This window comes from Musca autumnalis, unplaced genomic scaffold (genome assembly GCF_047663935.1).
Source record: "Musca autumnalis isolate F117 unplaced genomic scaffold, ASM4766393v1 scaffold_5, whole genome shotgun sequence".
Lineage (NCBI taxonomy): Eukaryota > Metazoa > Arthropoda > Insecta > Diptera > Muscidae > Musca > Musca autumnalis.
In genome coordinates this window covers 7,280,127-7,304,112 of record NW_027412088.1, presented here as the reverse complement: position 1 = coordinate 7,304,112, position 23,986 = coordinate 7,280,127, and the positions used below count along the sequence as shown (strand labels likewise).

The 23,986-nt window shown below is 36.1% G+C and overlaps 2 protein-coding genes and 1 long non-coding RNA gene across 9 annotated transcripts in view; 2 read left to right on the top strand and 1 right to left on the bottom strand.

Annotated features, from left to right (window-relative positions):
• The window catches only part of Xrcc2 (X-ray repair cross complementing 2), a 231,373-nt gene that overhangs the window by 184,909 nt on the left and 22,478 nt on the right, over window positions 1-23,986 (bottom strand). The window lies entirely within an intron of this gene.
• Window positions 621-9,902, top strand: NAT1 (N-acetyltransferase 1). 6 transcript variants are annotated; one of them, XM_073955241.1, is made up of 6 exons: window positions 650-755; window positions 3,867-4,021; window positions 4,192-6,109; window positions 6,227-7,161; window positions 7,229-9,036; window positions 9,103-9,902. In XM_073955241.1, the coding sequence occupies exons 4-6, from the start codon at window positions 6,377-6,379 to the stop codon at window positions 9,279-9,281; spliced, it is 2,772 nt and encodes a 923-aa protein (XP_073811342.1). In that variant the 5' UTR covers window positions 650-755; window positions 3,867-4,021; window positions 4,192-6,109; window positions 6,227-6,376; the 3' UTR covers window positions 9,282-9,902. The 6 variants fall into 6 exon arrangements, with proteins under 6 accessions (XP_073811340.1, XP_073811342.1, XP_073811346.1 ...); XM_073955245.1 differs by lacking the exon at window positions 3,867-4,021 and adding an exon at window positions 1,754-2,019 and having other exon boundaries at window positions 695-923; XM_073955242.1 differs by lacking the exon at window positions 650-755 and adding an exon at window positions 3,553-3,749.
• Window positions 18,198-22,278, top strand: LOC141386556 (uncharacterized). Its single transcript, XR_012408402.1, has 2 exons — window positions 18,198-18,329; window positions 18,409-22,278. It is a non-coding gene; the product is annotated as an uncharacterized lncRNA (long non-coding RNA).

Sequence of the window (23,986 nt, the reverse complement as noted above, 5' to 3'; positions counted from 1 at the left end):
AAATAATTCCGATGTTGCTTTTGCACAGTTATTTTAGTGTATTCCCACAGAATTTCAATAGATCCTCATGTGCCACGATATCTGCCTCTTTTTTGCACACTGCTTACAATTTTTTATTTGCAATTATTCCGAAAATTACAAAATATTTTATAAACACACAATTTTAAAAGAATATAAACAAACAATATTTTGTTATTGTTGTCAATGACATACAATAACAACAACTTTCATATTGCTTCGAATGCATGGTTGTATCTGGCAGCTCAAGGACGGTTTTTTCAAATGAGATTACCTTCTTATTCTGCCATGAACTCGATTATGTGGAGAAACCTTGGCCCTTCATACATTTTTCGCGTTTTTTTATAAAATGCTCAAAATTGGTTTGTAAACAAACCCACTTGTTGCCTTTTTGTTTACTAATTTAGAAGTTTTATGAATTCTGGAAAAACTAGGGTTCTATAGATTTTTTTCATTTAAATCTACCTCTTTACTTATACCATGAAATAAATTAAACTCTTTTGTTAAAACCAGTTTGATGTAAACATGTCTAAACGTAAAACTTTGGCGTACAATGAAATACAACAATGTCCATCTATTTCGAAATACAACTCTCGCAAAAGTAGTCGGTACACAACAAAAAATACTTCTCAGAAAATTGACTGTATCTGGTACTGAAATTTTTCATTTCACACTTGGATTGTCTTTGGAATTTCGTCTTTGTGCATTATTCGCAGTAAAATATATTTTACATAAAGGTAAGTGCAGATAATTAATCTATCCTTGTCAAAAGTATGTATAACAAAGAAAAAAAACTGAAATTTTATTAATTATAATATTGGAAAGCAGTGGAAATCCAAAAAAGTGATTTATAAATTGTAAAAAAAAGAAGAAAATGTGTGCAAAATGTGATGATTTTGTGTAGAGTATACCCAGCTAACAATTTTTTCCGAGGGCTCTGATTTCCGATTTTTTTCCGAAATTTTCTGAATATTTTTTAGATATTTGTCGATTTCTCTAATATTTTTCTAGAAATTGTACCGATTTTCTAAAACTTTTTTTTTAAGAATCTCTGCACATTTTCTGAAGAACCTTAAGAATCTCGTTCCGAATTCGTTCCGATTTCTAATCGATTTTCTAAGGGATCTTTTTGTTCGATTGTTGTCGAAAAACAAAGTGATTTTTTATAAAATTCGCATATACAGTTTTTAAATTGTTTTAATATAAATGCAACATATAACAATTCAAGCTAGTGTTGATAGCTTTAACATACTCGTGCACATTCTTCTACTATTAATCACAAAATGACAACAACAGGGAAAATTATAAGGACGTTTGAAATTAGAATCATTCATAAGTAGCGCATTAAAAGAGAATTGTTCCTGAGTTGGGGATTTGTTCTCTGTGTTGTGTGTCAATATCAAAGGCATCAGCGGCCAAGAATTTCATCAGATTTTTTCCAGAAAATCTAATCTTTTCTTCGAATTTATCCAGAATTTCTTTCCGAATTCGGACCGATTTTCTTCAAAAAATCTAAATTTTCCACCGAATTTTCCAGAATTTTTTTCCGAATTCGAACCGAATTCGTTGCGAAACTCTAATATTTTGTTAGAATTTTCTTAGAAAATTCTTTCCGATTTCGGTGGACACGTCCATACAACTTTTGTACCGAATTCGGAAAGAATTCGGCATCAGAATCGGCAACTTGTGCAGAGATTCTGACCGAATTCGCAAAGAATTCGGAAAAAAATGTTAGCTGGGTATGTATTAGAAAATGAGACAACAACGACGAAAGACGACCATGTCAATTTTTTTTCTACATGGGGCTTGGCGGAAGCAGTGGCAGCCTTGAAATTAAAACAAAATCAATAAATGCATTAAAATTACTTGCTACTCAGCAACTTTAATGTCTCTGGAATAGTTTAATCTGAACTAGTAATAGAAGTTTATGGAGATAATGCTTGGAAAAAAGTATAATGCTGAAAAGAAATTGATTTGATTCAATCAAGATGGCGGCGTTAGGTGAAGAAATTGTGTGCGCTTTGTGTTTTTTTTCGGTTGGTGTCTTTCTTACTGAGAGACTACGACGACAACGATGACTACCTACGACGTTTACAAAACAAATGCTGGTGTGGTGTTTGTGTGCCTTCAGCAGAAGAAAGCAGCAAAAAAGAAATACGAAAAAAGAAACCCATGAAGATGAAAATCCCCGCCACTTTTGGAGAAAGACGACAGACACAGCTTCAGTTTCTATTTTTCCACAAAATAATGGCTGAAAAAATTTCACTTCATCTGCCCATCCATCCATCATCTGTATCTGTTTGTCTATGTGTGTATCTGTATACGCATAAGTACATGCTACATTAGTATACATGAGGCTTATGAAGAGACAGAACTTTGACCTCCATTTCAATGGAAAAGTGGAAATTTCTTAGTAAAAAATCTGCAATTTAGTTTCGCTATTGAAAAAATCGTTAAAGCGTTTCACACACAAGTGGAATTGAGGTCAAAATCGTAGTTATGTACATGTGTATGTAGGTTGATAAAAGGGAGGGGATGTCTTTGAAAAAAAATAACCTCAAACTTTGTCATCATTAACTTTTTTCTACGATCCCAAAACCAAACAAGTTTATTCATCCCCCTTATCCCGTAAGATATAAAATAAGGGTGGTGAAGGTGCTAATAATGACAAAAATGGGGGTGACATTTCCACCCCCGCAGAGCTGTATCTAAAAAACACCCCTAATCTGATGTGACGACAAAACCAAAAACCCCAACTTCATCCAATAATGAAACATTCAAAGAGAAATCAATGACCTGTTTTTAAGAAATTCCAGACGCACACATACCCACAGGCATTCTGTATTCTTTTCTACTTTTGTTATTTTATGCTTTGTGTTAGTACATTTCTGTATATTTCTGACGTCGTTGGCAATAATCATGACAGGACTTTCTCCTCTCGAGTTTGGGAGTATGGAAGACAAAGGAAATTAAACATCTCTGCACAGGCTGGCGCTCTCTCCCAACTTGCCTCTTCCATATTCTCTCTATGAGATTAACCAAAATGTGATCAAACTTTACTTTTGGTGTGTTTGCTTTGTGTATGATTTTCTTTCTTTGTTTGTGGATTTTGTTGTTTCACTGGTTCTCTTAGAATTTGGAAGAACAAAGAAAGTTCCCCAGTTTATTATAAAGAATCATAAAAAACAAACATTTCTTCGACGTCGTCACCGTCCTCGTATACTGAATGCAAACACACAGACGCACAATGAATGCATGGATTTGAAATGATTCATTAAACCTCCATTGGTCGGTCTGACTGACAGACAGTTGTTGCCTTTTGCTGGTAAATTCTTTTAACCTCAAAAACAAATTAACATCATTGCTTGCTATCGGGTTAGTATTGCTTTTGCTTTTTTGTAAAAGTACAGCACGAGAGAGATACGGAATGAGAGACGAAAAGAAAATCAGTAGAATAATAAAAAAATTAAATTATTGTTGGTGGTTGTTGATCTTGAAGTAATTGTTTATGGAATATACAGAAAAACCCACACACATATACCTGCTTTCGACCGCCAGACAACGAACGACGACAACAATGAAAATGACATCGGAAATTAGCAGGAAATAAAAATTCATTGTGAGTTTGCTGCTGCTGCTGGTTGGCCTGTCATTCATTCAATTATAACTTCTGGGGGATAATAGGTGAATTTTCGGTTATCGATACCTTTCTCGTTTGTTGTTTTGTTTATGTGAGTCATCACGTTTTGCAGTTTAGAGTTTTTATTGAGTTAGTTGAAGTCACCACCACATCTCCTTTCTTAACCACAAATTACTAATTGCCTTTATTTTTTCTTTTCTATTTGCAGGACTTCAAGACATCTATTTAGAAATTATACAATTATTAACTAAACATATAAGGATTGTCGAAAATTCCTCTTAAATCCATTATTGAAATAATTTGTTTTTAAATCTACGAAATATCCGAGAAACATCAATCCTCCATACATAGATACATACAAACGTACATAAATTACTATATTTGCTGAAATTCCGATTTTATTTTTCTTAATAGTAGAGTCAACGGAGAAAGTGTTAAGATTAACAAAAACGGTTCTGACTAATTTTCTTGTGTATATTTTTTTTGAAAAGAAAACCAATTCTTTTTCTAAGTGTTATTGTGTTTCTGTTTAGAACTACGACAAAGACGCAGTATTCTGCGCTTCAAGGACTAGCCAACAACAAACAGTGATTTTCTACTCCCAGCAACACTGTCCAGGGTTGCAGGAGTTAAAGAAAAACCAAGAAAGAGAGACAAGATACATTTTGTTGGTCCAGTGTTTATTAAAAAGTTTTCACCATTCCTCATTCAACGTTAAATAGTCATTTCTCTCAGTCTTACGACGATAAACGACAGTGTTGGGACTCTGGTGCCAACATTGTGCTAGTGCAAAACACTGATAGAAATTTCGCGTTGCAGGACCGCATATATAAAACAAGCACCATTGAGGGAGGCAGCAGTACCGGTGACCCAAGCATCGGAGGCAGCAATTTAAAGCTAGCAATAACGGCTAATCAAGACGATACTGAGTGTTTTAACGAGAGTTTCAATAATCGAGGAGGAGGAGGCGGTGGCCAATCCCCGCCGACACCTACTGTCGGTAAAACCTTGCTGAACACCAGCGCTAATCTCTTGCCGATAACCACTGCATCGGATACGTTCAATAACTTGAAGAACTTGTTGAAGATCGATAAGGGCTCGTCGCCAACCAGCAACGGTAACGCAGGCAGCAACCATCTAGGCGGTAGCGGTGGTAATCGCTCCAAAGAAGTCGGTGGAGGCAGCGGCGGTTATAAGCGTTCGCCCAATTCAGGCGACAACGTCCGCAGTACTTTGAACGGCGGCGTCAGCAGCAACAGATCTGGAGCACCAGGCGCTTCGGGACACTTTTCCTCTGGTTATAGCAAGAATTCCGCCAAAATTCGTCAACACGATTCAGAAGTAAGCCCACGGCCTCGGCGATCTTTCCAGAACGATTCGTCGTCGTCGCGTTACTATAACAAAAATAGTGACATTTTGGGAGGCTCACAAGCTGGAGGTTTAGGCAGCAACACTAACTCCAATTCTGGAGGCAATCCGTACAGTGGCAGCAACAGTAGTGGCGGCACTGGCGGACGAGGCGGTGGTTCATTGAACGCTAACAACAATAGCAGCGGTGCATACCACAACTCCCATTCGGAGGGCAATAGCGGCGGTAGTGGCAGCGGTCGACGCAATTATCAACCACACAATTCCGATGGCGGCGGTTATTCGCGTAATTTAAATTCGGGAGGCTCGGGCAGCGGATACCGCTCTCAACGCTACGAAAACGGCAATGGAAACGGACAACAGCGTCAGTACGGTTCTTCAACTAACGCTGGCTACAACAACAACTATCATAACAACTACAACAATAATAAATCATACGGACCACGATCATCCGCCAATGATGGCAATGTAAACAGTTATCGTTCATCACATCAACGAGAGAGAGGTGACCGAGAGAGAGATCGCGATCGCGACGATTACGGTATAAACGGTAGCAGCAATAATTATCGTGACTACGACGATTCTCCCAGAGGTGTTGGGGGAGGGGGCGGTGGACGCTACACCAACGGTTCGTCCAACGGTGAACGTAACATTACAGCAAACGGTTCATCTGGCAGCAACACAAACAGTTTAGAGCGTCGTTTGCCACCCTCGGCTTTGCGCTCATCGGGCATAGAGAGGGGTGAGAGAAGTGGTAGTTCCTCCTACGATCATCGTGAGCGAGATCGTTCGTTGAACAATCGCTCACCACCCGTGCGTGGAGGAGATAGAGATCGTGATGCATTGGGCGGCCGTCAAGACTTATCATCCGGGCAGTCATCGAACGTAAATTCTTCATCATCTTCGCGTGGCATATCGCCAAATTCTGGTGTTGGTACATCTGCTCTGACCGCAGGTGTATCAAGTCAACAACCCACACCGGCCGCAACTCCGCCACCATCTGCTGGTCGCTGGGTGCCGCCATCATTGCGTCCTCAACATGGACTTACTCAAGCCGAAAAGAATGATGCTGTTTTCAGAAGGGTAAGTGGATAAGAATTCAAACTTTTTTCCTCTTGTTGAATAGAATTTTGTGGGATTTTCTGGTTTTGAACCCAAACACATGTATTACACATTTATTCCAATTTCAATTGCTTTCAGGTCCGTGGTATTCTTAATAAATTGACTCCAGAGAAATTCCAAGAACTTAGCGACGAACTATTAAAGCTCGACTTAAATTCAATTGCAATTTTGAACGGTGTTATTCTGTTGATTTTCGATAAAGCTTTGGATGAGCCCAAGTACTCGTCTATGTATGCACAGCTGTGCAAACGTTTATCACAAGAAGCCCCATCATTTGAGAAGGAACCAGGCGGTTTAAGCACTTTCTTACGTTTACTCATTGCCGTTTGCCGCGACAAATTCAACAATCGTCAGAAGCGTGACGACGAAGGAGATTCACAATTCAATAAAGTACATCGTCCACAGGTAGTTGCCGAAAATGATGCTGATGAAGAGGAGCGCCGCCATTTGGCCAAACAGCGCATGCTGGGCAACGTTAAATTCATCGGTGAACTACACAAACTGGATATGTTGGCCAAGAATGTCTTGCACCAGTGCATCTGTGAACTTTTGGATAAGAAGAACAAGCGTACGGCCACGAAGGAAGAGCTGTGCGAGGACATGGAGTGCTTGGCACAGTTGCTCAAGACGTGCGGCAAGAACCTGGATTCAGAACAGGGCGAAGAGCTGATGAACCAGGTCATGAACAAATTGGAACGACGATCGAAATCAACTGATTATCCACCCAGAATACGTTTCCTCTTGAAAGACGTAATCGAATTGCGTGAAAACAATTGGGTACCTCGCAAAGTGGGCACCGCTGAGGGTCCAGTGCCAATTAAGCAAATACGCACCGACGATGAGCCAATCATTCGAACACCATTCGCCAATCGCAATCGTGATATGCGTAATAATCGTGATGACCGTGACAACGACAGTTGGATGGGTCGATTGTCTTTGAATTTACAACCGGGAGGTTTGAATGACATGTTTTCGGGACTTAGTGTAACTGGAGCATCACCAATTATATCACCGTAAGTAGTCAATTGAACACTGCCGGCAATGTTACATTTTTTTCATGGGACACTTTATTATTTTCAGATTTACCACACCCGTGGCTAACAACAGGCAGTATAATTCCAATAATCGTGATCGCAATCCACAGGGAAGTGGCAATTACAGCAGCAATCGTTACAATAAGCATAACCAGCAAAATGGTCCCGGAAATGGCGGAGGTGGCAATCGCGAAGATCGCCCCCACAACCGAGATAGAGGAGATAGAGATCGCGATCAATCAGGCCAATATAGTGGCGGAAATCCATTGAACAAGGAATTAGCACCACGCTTCAAACGCAATCTCATAACACCCAATCAAGATTCCGTAGAAAACTTGCAAATGAGACCAGCTGCCAATTCGCTTCTCTTCAAGGCAGCCTCACAAAATCAGAAGCTTCCATCGATGTTGCCAATGTCCACAACACCATTGTCGAACAACAGCAACACTCCACTGACAGGGGGACTTGGAAGGTTGGGAGGTGGCAACAAGGACATGCAATTATCGAATGCACAGTATCCATTATTAGGAACACCAACAACGCACCTCACATCCAATCAGCAACAACAGCACCTACAAAATTCAAGACCATCTTCCACACCATCAGCTGAGGCCGAATACAAATCTGGTGGCATCAGCAATGAGAAGACTTTGAAGAGTACTTCTTCAAATCCCGACTTTGCCAAGAACTCTTCTAACTTTGGCTCCTCCTCCGGAAGCCAAAGAAATTCAGAAGTCGCGGGCAATGATCAAAACGAAGATAGTAATGATAGGAAGTCCCGCTTGAATACACCCACTTCTCAACTAGCGACGAAGCAGGGTACAACAGAGAAATCTGGTGCTAATGCTGCTGCCGGTGGTAGTTCTGCCGCCAAGCAACAGAAGAAGGACAAGGCTTTCAACAAAGATGAGGTGCTCAAGAAAACTGCCAGCTATATCAAGGAAAAATTCTTCTATGCAAAGGAGGAAAGTGCCGAAGAGGAAGAAAAGAAATTGGCCGAAGTCGTTGAGGGTTTCTTGGAATTGAAAGTTCCCGAAAAATGTATGAAAGATGTGTGCATTAACTGCATATTGGATGTATTGGAAAAAGCCGATGATCATTATCTTGAAAGAGTCTTGAAATTCGTGCAAAGCCTAAAGAAACAAATCAACTTGAAGAATAATATAATTTTGGAAGTTTTCAAACAAGTAGTTAAGAAAATGAACGAGCGTGAAGCTTTAAATCCCCGCATAACCACATTTGTGGCGATCCTACTGGCGAAGGGAACCATTGGCGAATCTGCCCTTCTGAAGCTCAGTGACATTGCAAATTACACAGACAATGGCCAACATTATCCATTGTTCTTGTTGGTGCTTCAGCAGTTATGTAAACTGATAGGCAAGGAGCCCTTGGAGGAAATATTCCGCGCTAGTAAAATTGATTTGATGAACTGCTTGCCGGAAGTCGATCGCAATAAGACACGTTTGGCTGAGATTCTAGAAGATCGCTCATTGACCTTCCTCTACCCATTGCTAAAGGTACAGGCCGAAATGAGCAAACATCTCAACTCCAATTCCGATCCTAAAGCTTTCTACAAGTGGATCAAGGACAACGTAGATTCGAAATATTACAAGGAGGAAGGTTTCATCAGTGCTCTAATGACCGTTGTCGTCAAATATGTAACATCCAAAACCAGTTTCCCTGAAGGAACAGATGTCAAAGTTTGTCCCGATAAGGCGACCATTCAAAAAGAAGAAAGTTTGTTTGAAAACTACTGCCAAATCCTTAAGTCGTTCTTGGGTCACAGTATTGAGTTGCAGCTATTAGCCATTTATGCTCTGCAAGTATTTTGTGTAAACGAGAACTTCCCCAAAGGTAAGAAACGCACACAGAAATACGAAGATCACGATTTTTATCTTTCCTCTTTTACTTTAATTTCAGGTATGCTGTGCCGTTGGTTCAAATACCTGTATGAAGCTGAAGTCATTGACGAGGAAACCTTTATTATGTGGAAAGAAGAAATATCTGACAAGTATCCTGGAAAGGGTGCAGCTTTATTCCAGGTTAATAACTGGTTGACTTGGTTGCAAGAGGCCGAATCTGAAGATGATGAAGATTAAATGCAACAGCAACCACCAATACAAAAGAAAATATTCAAAAATTGTCTTAGATTTTAGAACAGATTATTTTTAAAGCTCTAATCTAATCAAGTCCCTTTACCTTCTTCTGCAAATCGCAACGCAAGGCTTCAGTTTATACAACAGTTACACACCCACTGTTCCTTCACAAACACAAAGTAAAGAAAATTATTTTAGAAAAATTACAAATGATTATTTAAATCTCCTACCTTGCCCCAAGCCTACAAACACCCCTCTCTCTCAATCCCAATCAATAGTCGAATTATACGGCATTATTATAGACCCCAACAAACATGTCCCCTGTCCCTTTTTATTTAATCTTAAACGTCTTTTTTATTTTTATTACCATAACTTAAACAAAAAACAATTGACAAAAATCTAGCAAAAAATATATTAATTGTGAGAAAACAAATTCAAATTCAATCCTCGAAATTTATATTAAAATGAAACAAATGTGGATTCAATTGAAAACCAATAACAAATTTAAAAAATAGTAAAAAAACACAATATTGTAATTCCATTAAATATTAAAACAACAAACAATAAAAATCTATAAATAAAAAAAAAATGATAATAAAGCGAAAACAACAGCTAATCGCAAAATTCTGCGTTGGATATTATTTACATATGGGACTATTCCGTATTGCGACAAGCGTCGAGTCGCGTTTACAGTTGCAATTTGTAATTAATAATTGTTCCACAAACATTTCATACGGGACAAGGGAGACTTATCGCACCCCGATTCATATTAGCTCAATGATATGGGACCTACTGTTTATTGCCGATTCCGAACGGCGTGTCTTAAGACACCAATTGTAAAGAAGGGCCGACTTCCGTATTGTCAGTTGCGTCGTATTCGTGCATGAAACTAGGGGTTCTTAAATCGATTTCCCCACTACGCAATTTTATAAAATTACTCTAGTATGGAACTCGATTTAAGAACCCCTAGTTTCATGCACGAACACAAAGCAACTGACAATACGGAAGTCAGCCAAGTTGCACATGGCTGAAATACTCAGGAAATGTTGCCTGAGGGTTATTTTGCCACCGTTGAAATTTTTGATGTTGCCTGGCCGGGGAATCGGTAAAGCAGCACACACTTTAAGGAGTGGCTGTCGGTTGACCCACTTTTAAAGTCATTTTTAATGTCTCTACTATATAAAGAACAGCGTCTTTTGGAAGCCGAAAATAGGATTTAAACCTAAAAAATAAACAATTATTTTGATGAATGTTGGAAACAATACATCTACTCACAAAACTGATGCAGTTCAAGTTCGATCGGCTGGTATTTTCTGTTTCGTCAAACAAAAATAACTACGGTACATGGTACAATACTTACTTACTTGCTTATGCTGATGATATAGACATCATGGGTCGATCAGTAAAAGAAGTAACTGATACCTTTATAAAGGTCGAAGGAGAATCTGCTAAAGTGGGTCTGGCGGTAAACGGTGAGAAGACCAAGTTGATGGTGTCGACGCGCAATGCGTCCATTGAGCTCGGACCGACTGTGGAAGTTGGTTCCTATAATATTGAGGTAGTAAAAGACTTCGTCTACCTCGGCACCTCCGTCAACACAACAAACGACATCAGTTGTGAAATAAAAAGAAGAATTGTATTGGCCAACAGATGCTACTTTGGATTAAGTAAGCAGTTTAAAAACAAAGCCACATCTCGTCAAACAAAAATAACGCTCTACAAAACACTGATACTACCCGTGCTGATGTATGGCTCCGAAGCCTGGGTACTTGCGCAAGCAGACATGGCAGTGCTTGGTGTGTTTGAGAGAAAAATTCTTCGAAAGATCTATGGACCAATCTGCGTTGACGGTGAATATCGACGTCGCATGAACCACGAGCTGTATCTGCTATACAACGACATCAATATAGTTAAACGTATTGAGATGCAACGATTGCGTTGGCTAGGCCATATCATAAGAATGAGCGATGATGAACCCGCTAAAAAGGCGTATGAATACATGCCACATGGCGGTGCACGCAGAATTGGCAGGCCAAGGAATAGATGGCGCAAACAAGTGGATGATGAGATGACAAGGCGCGGTATTCCAGTGTGCAAAGCAACAAATAGAGAGGAATGGAGATCTCTTCTTAGTTCGGCCTATAGAACAAATGTTCTGTAATGGGCCAGCTAAGTAAGTACATGGTACAATAAGAAAGGAAGATGCATCGGCGAATTGCTACAACAAAGCAACTTTTTTTGTAATGTAAACTGTCAAAATTTTCGCCAATGGGTCTCTTGTTGTCTCTTTTTATCGCTTGTGTTTATCTATAAAGTGTAGACATGCTATATCTTACTTACCGAATCATATGGTTTTTTGTTTTGATTTTTCATGGCGAATTCATAGTTTTTTGACGTTTTAGATTCGATCAGCTGGGCTGAGACATCTACCTTTCTAATTGTACCATGCTACGCAATTCGCCGATGCATCTACCTTTCTTATTGTACCATGATGCTACGGTAACAACTTTTTCTCGGAAAATGTTTTGTATGTATCTACCTAAATTGACAGAAAAGAACATTTTTTCGCCACTGTTTATGAATTTTGACATTTAAAATCTTTGTTTTTCTTTGAATTCGCTTGCTGGAGGACCTGTAATTGGGCCATGGTATGGTAAAGTACATGTACACCATGAATTGTACCATGAAAAAACCGTATGATTCGGTAATGGGTACTTCACACGATAAGTTTTTTTCATATGAGTTGTCACTTTGCATATACACATATGGCCAAAATAATAAGTACATCATAGTTTATGTTTGATTGTGTGCTCCACAATCATTTTTTTCTCAAAAAAGATGTGAAATGCTTTACATTTCGAAACTTCTATTCGTAATCAATGATGCAACAAGCATAAAAACGCAAAAAATTTTAATATTTTGTTTTTGTGCCACTTTTTTCTAAAAGTTCAAAAAAAATCATAGCGATTATGAATCTTCACGTAGGGAGCTACTCACAAGTGAGTTGCAGTTCACTTTCACCTGCTCGAGCTATTATGATTGAGCAGGGAGGAGCACAAAAAGTGAACAAGGGTTGACAAGTCGGAAAATGGAAAATAATGGCGCGACTTGTGAACCCTTGAAATAATAATTTGTGTTGCCATACCGTCATTTTTTGCACAAACAACTTTGAGATTAATTAATTCTTATTTTTTGTATAAAAAATAAATAAATTTTCAAATTAATAAACATTTCTAGCAAGAAAAATGTCAGTTATTAACAATCCACTGTAAAAGAACATGGATATTGGTAAAAGAAAATACAACATTAAAACAACATGGCAACATCTGTAACAGCTGTTCTTTTGTTTTGGCAGATATGTGAAAATTGTTTATTTACACTGAAGAATTCGTGAAATTTATTGGAAAATCGTAAAAAAGTGAACAAATGTCGTTTAAAAACGTCATTAAATGGCTACAATAAGTAAATGTTTAATGTTTCATTTTGGGTGATAACAGAAATGGCAAATTCTGAGGAATACCAAGGAAATGAAGTGGAAGTTGTGTTTAGCACCATCTCCCATTCTTTCCAAGACTGCGACCACAAAAGATCCAAATCGTGTACATTACTCTCTCTAGGAATAACAATTGCAGACATGGGTTGCTCCTGATTGGGTCCTTGTATAGTTGTGAGCCGCTTTATGCAGAATGTACCTTTTTGATCTGTCCATACCTGAAAACTCGATTTAGGCCTTCCTTCACTGATACATACCACGGGCAACGTTTTAGTTACAGTACTTGCTCGGGCATTACCGTGGGTTGGCCCGACACACTAGGTCCATCAAGAATGATCTTCACGTTCTAGAGAGGGAAGCCCAACCATACCGGATAGAATCCCTTGCTCAACAAGCATTTCAAGTAGTTTTGAATAGCTTTCACATAGTCGCAGGTTGTAATGTAAACAAATATAGTGTGCATAAAGTCCATAACAAACCAGAGTAGTTTTTGCTCAACTATACTTGGGATATTGCAGTCGTCTAAATTCTTAGGCAAATATTGATAGCACCATGCACAGCACTCTGCGTCTTTTAATGGTGCGATGCCAAACCTAGTCATATAACTCCAGTGGATAGTTACATGCCATTCTTGGAACTGAAGGTAGACCCAATTTTGTACCAAATTCTGAAAGAATTCAGAGATTCAGACCGAATTCGTAAAGAACTCTGAAAAAATGTTAGCGGTCAATGTCCTAAGCTTTAAAAAACAAGAACATTCGTTTTATGCAACTTAAACATTATGGTAGAAATTTATAATAATGATATTTCTTTCTTTTTATAAGAATAAAAACAAAAACGCCCATTTGTTTTTAAATTTTTAAGTTGACCTCAAGCCAAATTAAAACCAAAGAAAATAGCGTCCAAAGGTCAACAATAACCTCACAACATAAAAAATCTCTTATTATTTTTTGTTACTTTCAACCTAAAATACAATTAATTATCATTACAGATACAAAATATTCGTATTTTTTAAAATAAATGTTCACACTTAAATTTTTTTGTTCAACTCACTTTGATTTCGGTAGTGAGAAATTTCAGCAGAAATTTGCCTCTTTTTCTCACTTTTTTTACATTTGTAATAGCTAATTTTTTCACGAACGTGAGTTTTGCTCACCCTCTTGTTGTTTATAATAAGGGAACAGTGAGAACATAACATCACTCACGGCGATATGATGTTTATAATAGGGGAGGAGGCGAGAAAGAGAAAACTCACGGTGAGAGGCCGTTCATAATTGGGCTGATAAGTACATTTTGGATTTTTTATTATTTACAAATAACCGAGTAAAGTTTAATAAAGGTTGGTTAGTAATTTAGCTGTGCTAATAATATTAGACAAAAATAAAATAAAAATTAAGTAGTGGATGGGACGAAATGAGCACTATTACACTGGAGAGGGGAGATTGGCGTCAAAATTAAGAAATGAGGAAAAAAATTTTCGATAATAGCCAAATCCCTGGAAAAGCCGGTTGGTTTTTTCTAAAACACATTGAAACTAAAATGAAACTGAAGAAACACGGTGTAGGCCTAAAAAGGCAACTATAAACAGTCGATAGTGCCATTGTTGCTCTCGCTTTAGAGACCTATTAAACTCATCTTGGGTAATTACTGTTGGCATAGGTAATGTTATATTCACCCGAATAGCTCGGAGAATACTAGGGGCTACCAAATTATCAGAATAATTAACAAAAGGCGTTCAAATGTTTCAGAAAAAAATTTTGTTGACGAGGTCTTCCTTAGCTAACAATGATATGGGTTGGTCGGGAAAAACTTACATGGACAAAATTGGCAAAATTTTCTCTAGAGCATTGAAATAAATATGAATAAAATAAATTTATTCGGTAACAATTACGGCAAGATGAATTTCAATCTCAAGGGAGAGGAATTTCATACAATCGGGCATGTTCTGGAATTCGCCGTGTATTCATTTCACATCACACATGCACTTCACCTGTGAAAGCAATTGATGTTCTGTATTTCACGTGAAAAGAGCTTTTATATTTCACGAAAGAACTTTGGAAAGCTTTATTACAGCTTTCAAACTTTATCATTAACAATGAAAAAAATACCAGTCTGCGTTGGCGCATCAACGAATACACATGCGTGTGTGGGTATGTACGCTTTGTTCGTTTGATTGTTTACGAAACAGACGTAAACAAAGAAACGAACTTCTACAAGAGCGCGTACATGTTGAATTTGGTACTTTAGGAAAAAATACATTTTTAATTCATTTTTTGTTAAGAAAATTAAATATTATTTTAAATTCTAATAGAAAATACATTAGATTTTAGTCCTATGCAGTTTTTTGTAGAAAATTTCAATTAGTTTCTTTAAAAAATAAGGATTCACTCAGCTCTCGCCATCAAAATTACAGTGTGTGGAATACACCCCAACTAGGTGTAAAGTGTGTTGCAGAACAGCTTTAGGTGTGTTCGATACACGTGAGGTGCAGAAGTGAATGCCAGAACATGCCTGAATAGTTACAAAAATCCAATTAAACACGGAGGTAGCTAGCTACCTAATGGTGTGAGACTGATTATTTTTTCCTGGTATGGTCTTTATCCAATATATCACATTACAGATACTGGGACCCATTTCCAATACAAAAACATATTGGTCAACGCATTGTTGCTACTAACAGAAGAAAATTTGTTTTTTATATGGATTTTTCAACAGAACTACGGTCCAAAAAATGCATCCCTATATGTCAAGGATGGGTTCCAGGACAATATAATGAAGTGGCGTTACGAAATAAGTCCCCAATGAAATAAGTCCCCAAACTGAAAATGAAATAAGTCCCCAAATTTGGCGTTATTTCATAATGAAATAAGTCCCCAAAAATTTAAATGAAATAACTCCCCAACGAAGTGAAATAACTCCCCAAAATAAAATGAAATAACTCCCCAAATTTGGGGACTTATTTCATTATGAAACAAGTCCCCAACTTTAAAAATGAAACAATTCCCCAAAAACTTTCATCGATTGTTATGTTTTTTTGTTCGTATGCAGCAAAAATAGTAATTGATAACATATACAGTTATACAACATCAATTCAGATACAAATTTTCTAGGCAACAAGGCCACTTGAAGGCGTTATTTTGTTCTGCAATTGAGTTATTTTTCAAAGATTTTATTTTCATCTGAAAAACAAACTTTTCGAATATCCTCTTGGAAAATATTTACTTTTGGTACCACATTTGTACACATGCCGTTTCTCTCATATATTATCCAAGTTAAAAAGATTTTCACAGTTATCTTACCGTTTTCCAATAACTCTGTTGACGAGTGGGAAAAAGGACGTGTCTTGGTATCAAGTTAAAAATTCGCGCGAATTTTTAACTTGATACCAAGTCACGTCCTTTTTCCCACAAACAAATACTCGTACTACCATTCATCGAAAACGATTTACTTTCACAATCATATTTCCCTATGATTTTAGTTATATATATTCCTTCTTCATTCTAATGATTAAGCTCCATATTTTTTGTTAAACAAACTTTCCATCTTCCACATTCTCTCTTGATTTGCAACCTTTTATGCTGCAAATGCAGGTGTTGTGTGTAAATCATTTTTGGAATATATAATACCTTCGAACTTTTTTCTCAGCGGCAATAATTTCGACTTCCATACTGATCAGTAGACGCTCTTCAAAAAACTACTTGATAAGCAATAACTACATGACATAGCACAACGACTGCGTGGTAAGTCCAGTGGGACATAATTTGCAATTTTAGAAAAATGAAATAAGTCCCCAAATTAATTTTTGGGGATTTATTTCATTTCTAAATTTGGGGAGTTATTTCATAATGAAATAAGTCCCCAAATTTTTGTATGAAACAAATCCCCAGAAAAATGAAATAAATCCCAAAAAATTTAAATTATAGTTGTTGTTGTTTTGTGTATAAAATTTTGGGGACTTATTTCATTTTCAGTTTGGGGAGTTATTTCATTGGGGACTTATTTCGTAACGCCTAATGAAGTAACTTGCAGTAATCGGACATGAATGCAATAGTAAACCTTTGCGGACACTTAAAATAGCGCATTGGTACACAATCGTTCCAAAATAAACATAAAATTTGGAATTTTATTCAAAAAGTTTGGTATTAAATAACTTTTGAAAATTACAGCAAACTTCTAAGCAATATGCCAAAAAGAATACAAAAAGTAGGTCAAAATAAAGGTGGAAGCAACAAATATTAATAATACAAACATCCTAAATTACAATCTATCCTAAAACAATTGAATATACTAATATTAATTAATGATTTCCAAAATGTACTTATTATTTTGTCCATCAATTTTTACGACTTTTTTCTTAATATCGCATTTAGAAGTTTGTTTATCTTGAAGATCTACGCAAAATTTATTTTTTAAGTGTCATTTATGTTGCAAAACTTAAATTTAAACTGAACATAGTCTTACAGTGAATACATTTTCTGAATTGAACGAAAAATATGCATACTTATGTTTGTACTTATTATTTTGGCCATATCTGTACATTATGTATGGGAGAAGTGACAACTCATATGTAAAAAACATACCGTGTAAAGTACCCATAAGTAAGAGATAGCATGTCTACAGTTTATAGACAAACGCAAGCGACAGTTTGACAGTTTACATTACAAAAAAATTTGCTTTGTTGTAGCAATTCGCCGATGCATGTACCATGCTCACAGCGAATTCAAATGACAAATATGAATTTTGACAGCTCAAATCGAAATCATCTGATTTTGTTAGAAGGGAGCTCCTTCACCTCCATTGTCTCCCAAAAACTCATTTACTGTTTATGTAATATGGTACCTTTTTAGTTGATCTGGCAACACTCCTGATTTAATTATTCTAAAGGTAATATTTATTTTAGTTAATGTCAATCCATCCTAGTGAACTAAAGAAACTCATAAAACGTCTTAGTTTTCAGATATTCCCGGTTTAAGACCTATAGGACCCTGGTTACAGGTAATATGACTTGGTACTCACTTGGTCCATATGGTATCCCCCTTGAACGGAGATTCGATGTCTAATATTGTTGATACTTGTTAGTAGTTAGTCCATGTTAAGAATAAAATTCATAAAATGTCATGATTTTCAAGTATTTACCGAAAATATGCGGTATTTTGGAACCTCTATTACATTTCGAAAATATTTATTTGACAACTTGCATTACATGTATTTATTGGTTTTCGTTACTTTTTATTGGACTACGTGGGTTATTTTTTTCTTTATACGTCTTACCATGTCTTAAATAAGTCGTCCAACTAATTTTTGCAAAAAACCCGAAATTTTTATCATAATTATCAGCCATTTTTCATAAATACAGAAAAAAGTAGTTTTCTTGGTTCGAAAACAATTACTTGACAAACTGTATGTATTTCCATTTTGACACACCCTGTAAAGAGCAGTGTTGTATTTAGAATAAAAACAACTGGGAATGGTAGGAAATAAACAATTCCTATTCTTAACATTCTTAATATTTTAAAATAATCTATCCAATATATCCATCAAACAAATAGCGAGAGCCAGTAAGTATCCATTCAAACAAAGTATCAACAATAAATAACCTACATGCCGGTTTATGATGACTTGCAAATGCCATTTTAGGGAAAATAAACAAAGCAACACAACCCAAGAAAATAAGCGAACAACACACAAGCAAACACACACACACAGAGGAAATGACGGAGGAAAATCACAGCAATCAATGTGGGGATTCAAATAACACATTTACCTCCAGCCAAGGCCAACTCCTCGTGGGTGACAAAAAGTACACAGTGCGCTCACTGAAAATGAATGGTGCGACAATGATGTTTCTTGGTTCGGCAGAACCAGAATGTTTAGATGAGATGGCAGTAGCAATGAAAATGCCCCAAGATGGCCAAATAATTGGCACCACAATACTGGGGGCACAGAGCAGCATAACAGATTCTCAACGTTTGGCGGAACAGTTTACACGACGATATGGTCGACAATTTTTTGTTAGTTTTAATGTGTCAGTTGATCGTATGACTGGGCCACTGCTGGAAAAGCAGTTAAATGAATATATGCGTAATAATACGGAATTATTTGTTTAGAATTAATTTATAATAGCTTCTGGTCTGTTCCAGAACTGCAAGAATCTACTAATTTTTCCTAATTTCTTCAGATAACATAAAGGAAAAAGTATTATCGTAGTAAAAAATAGTAGCTTCTTGCAGGTTCTGCAAGAAATTATTTATGTTTACAATTAATAAAAATATGTTTTTATTTCTTTATTGATAAGAAAAAACTAATCTTATACCTAATTATAATCTTAGGTTTATGCCTGAATAAAGGTTTATATGGGGATTTCTGAGTGAAATCGGACAATTTTTATACCCTCCACCATATGGAGTGTATAATTAAATTTGTCATTCCGTTTGTAACACATCGAAATATTCGTCGGAGACCCTATAAAGTATATATATATTATTGATCAGCATAAAATTCTACCATGTCCGTCTGTCTGTCTGTTGAAATCAAGATACAGCTCGCAATTTTAAAGATAGAGTGTCAATATTTGGTACGGAAGTTTTTATTACTTGCAGGATGGTTGGTATTGAAAATGGGATATATCGGTCCACGTGTTGATATAGCCCCTATAGAACGGTACCTCCCGATTTTCGGTATTTTTAAGGTTTTAGCTTCATTATCCCACCAAAATGGCTGAAATTTGGTATTTATTTATCGTTGGGTGTATAAAACTTTCCACATAAAATTTGTTGGTATAGGTCCACGCTTTCATATAGCCCCCATAGAACGGTACCTCCCGATATTCGGTATTTTGAAGGTTTTAGCTTCATTACCCCACCAAAATGGTTGAAATTTGGTAATTAGGCGGAGCTAAGTACTTTCGGAGATGAAAGGAAACTAATTATTCCAATTTTATTAATTATTCTTTCAATTTAATTTTGGTCGAGGGTATAAAAAGTTCGGTCCGGCCGAACTTAACGTTTTCTTACTTGTTAAAATGAGGTTTTGATTTCCTTTATTTTTGCTGTGGTGATGCTGCTCATCAGCAAAACATTTTAGTATGCATACTTTCAGATTTTGACCAAAGGTTCCAGAGATATCGCTCCTCGAAAAAGTCGAATTCTGTTAAGACTATATGCAATAAATACTCATAACATCATTAATATTGGTCCATATAAAAAATCTTTTCTTTGTATTTTTTATCAGCTAGGATATAAAAAATAGAAACAATTTTCACACAGTGGTCCTGGATGCAATTTTCGCGATTTAATATTTAAAATCAATTTTTATCAATGATTGTACCTTCGATTTTCTTGAAATTTTTTTGTATTATACTACGATTATGAGTATTTACCTTTTCAAGGCGCGATTTCTGTGGAACCTTTAGTAAAAAATCTGATAGAGAATTTTTTGAAAATAGATTTTTTGTCGAATTGTTCCATATCCACACTTATGACACAAATGCAAAATATTGTTAATCATATGGAACAAAGTGAAGTAAAATTAAGGGGTCGATTATGGATAGCAACCCAACTCCGGTTGCGTTGCCGACAGCTAATTTCAAAATAGAAAATTCCGTTTCTGCATTGAAATTCATACTTTTTTACAATTAAATTAATATCTGAAGGTTCAAAACACTGATATTGAATAAATTTGATCAAAATTTCTGTCGTTTCACTCATTTTAATTGTATGATTTTCTCATCTGGCAACGCAACTACAGTTGAGTGGCAATCCATAATCGACCCCTAAGAAAATGTTTCGAATCGTTTTAAATTTTTTTGCCACAGTTTGCCTCATATTTTCAGATCATGGTCCAAAAACTGCAAAACTATACCGGCACCAACTAAAATGACTGATATTGATGCATTCATCCCACGGCCATCGGGGTTTTTCGTACCGAATTGAACCGAAAGCATAGTGTTTCACCTTTGGTACAAATTACTATGGAAACAAAGGTCGCTCAGGTGGCACGTGTTAACGTTAACCGATCGCCATAAAATTTCATATATTAGGTTTTTCGATCGAATGGAAAAAATGTGGGGGGTTGGGCCTCTCCAAAAAAAAAAATCTTTTTTTGGTTACCATATTAAGCAAATGTAAATTTAACTTGTACGTGCAAATATTTTTTTTGCATATGTAAACAACTATTTTTGCATATACAAAATAAATGCCTAAAAAAGGACTAAACTATTATTTAAATTTATTTCTAATTTAATTATTAATTTATTTTATTAGCTATTTCAAATTAAATCCAAATTTTGCTAGTCATCGGATATGGAATATGCAAGTTTCAACCAGTATATGAAAAAATTGTTTTGCATATGCAAAAATATGCCTACATACAACTTGGCTTAAATTGGAAAGGAAATAGGATATGCATAAAATTCCGTTGTCTACTCATAATGTACATATCCAACATTCTATATTATTTGCCAGTCATATCCGTTATATGAAAAAATTGTTTTGCATATGCAAAAATATACAATTTGGCTTAAATTGGAAAAGATATAGGATATGCATCAAATTCCGTTGTCTACTCATAATATAGGTACATATCCAACATTCTATATTATTTCCCAGTCATATCCGTTTTCCGCTTCGTAATACTGGATAGTCATTTCCATGCTCCTTGTTGCTGCCGAGAACCTACATGTGTATGTATGTATGTACTTAAGCAGTGCAGCATTCTCACTCAATGCATTAATAATAAATTTGTGGGTTTATGTTTAAACATTCACTTGGCGATGGACCAATTATATTGATCGTCTTTATGGTTTAAAGTAATTGCAAAAGACCAACGATTAACAAGCGGGGGACATTTCCTCAAGCATAATGAAATTAATAGCTTCTCTATTTTTTCGGAATATGTGTTGACACATCATCATCGTTGTCAAACAACAACAGCAACAGTTTCGTCCGTACGAGTTGTTGTTCTTGTACAATATGTATTTTGTGTGCAACACCGTGGAGGGTCAACTATCCAGCAACAAGGCCTATACATCTCTAGAAGAAATAGAAGACAAGGTGAGTGTGTTTGTGTGTGTATGCATTATGTAGCGGGTATTTATGTTGATGTAGCGCCTGCCTTCCTGCTTGCCTGCCTGCCTATGGCTAAATGAATTTATTTTTGTAGGCAAACATTAAGATTAGGCCGATCATAAAGGTGGACCCCACGGACCTTCACTTCCAGAAGAGGAAAGTGCCACTCAATTGTGTGCACATTTATGATTGTGATCAGTGACGACAGGATCATTTAGTAAAATGTGTCGTGTGAATTGTAACGAAAAATAAATCGATCGCGAAAATACCCTCGTTAAAAAAAAACAATATTTCTTCAAAGAAATTTGCCGGTATGTCGACGAAAAAATAAAATTAATTAATTTATTGTGCAATTTCCTTCTATTAAATTTGAGTGACATTTTTTGTGTGGCAAAATCAAAATTTTAACGAATATTTGTATAAATCAATTACGTTTGGAAAACGATCCAAAAATTATTTGATATCTTCTATTGACGTCATTAGATGTCTAGCCTCTCGTAATATAAAGATAAGAATTCCAGAATTAGGCTAATGTGAAACTGGATTTTAACTATGAATTTTGTGCATAGTCATTGATATAATGGAACAAATTTTAAATAATTATTTATTATTGAATGTTGAAAAAAAAATATTTTTATATGCAGCTGCTTGTAAAATTTTCAAAAGTGGGAAAATACAAAATAACAAGTAAAAAAAAAACAAGGCTTTGCCGACAGCCTGTGTATATTGAAACAATTTTTTTCCCAAAATACGTATGTATTTAGGGGGTTTTAAAAATGTTGGGCGTTTGAACCGACAAAAATGTTGATTAGCATTAAATATAAAAAGTTTTGCAGAGGAGATACTAAAAGAAATGGATTGACATTGACCGTTATGGAAGTGGATCTCCAGCCACAACATATGGTGCCATAGGGCGTTTATACACTCTTCGGGCGGTTTACTCAAGAAATGCAAATTGCTTCAACAACAAGTAAGAAAGTGTCAGTCAGCTGAGCCGACAGAGATATACCCTCAGCCACGTACCCGAAGAAAAAAAGTTAACACAATACTTCTGTAGGTTTTTTAGCTGTTGGAAAAATTTTCCAGGATGAAAAGGGCCGCAAAAAACTACATGTTGCAACAAAATTCAGAATGATCCAAGACGAGTGCATTTTTTACAAAATTTTGGGTAGGGTGTACCCATAGGAGTGATCCGATGTAGTACATATTCGGACCTAATACAAATCTGTAGGAAATTTTTTTTTCTTTATTAGTCTATGGATATTTTTTAATTTAATGTTTTTTTTAATTTAATTTTTTATTTGACAAACACAGTAACCTACTGTTACTGTTACTGTGAGCGGTTCCAAAAACAGCAATACAATAACTACTCTCAGATACTTATATCTAACAATATTTCTTAGCATATCATGAATAGAATTAAACATAAATAAAAGCAAAAGCATATAAATTAAGAAATGAAAATATATAACAAAATAATCATTAATAGAATCAGCTATGCAATAATATATCATTACAAACTAAGACAACATTTATGAACGCTGTATTGTATTTGTATTTTTCTTTACAGACTATATAATTAAATATGTTGTACTTAATTTTCTGAATTTAAATATATTACAATTTTACTTTTCAATTTACAAAGTTTGAGCTAAATCGATTTCTCTCTTAAAGGGTTTTTTTTACACATTAGCCAGTTTAGGTGGTGCCGGTAGGATTTTCTGGACCTTTTTGGGTCATTATCTCAGGAAGTATAGACTGACTTTCCCACGAAAAAAAATTTACAACGTCGTAACAGGGGCCGCAAGTGCAACCTGCTGCGTCACAAATTAATAAGATCAGAGAGGAGTTGTTAAACTATACTTTTTCCAAATTTTGTGTGGGAGGTACTCAAATGAGTTGACCGATATAGTCCATATTAGAACTCGATCTATGCCGGAAAGTAATATTACCAATAGCAAAGTTTGGCTCAATTCGGTTATTCCCTTCTAGAGTTATCATGCCCACAATCTTGGCGAAAATTTTTGAACCTTTGTGGGGGAGGTGCCGGAAGGAGTGGGCCGATATGGTCTATCTTCGAATTTAAACTAAGTTTGGACAAAATATTGAAAGACCCAAAATTTTAACCAAATATGTTGATCCGTTCGAGA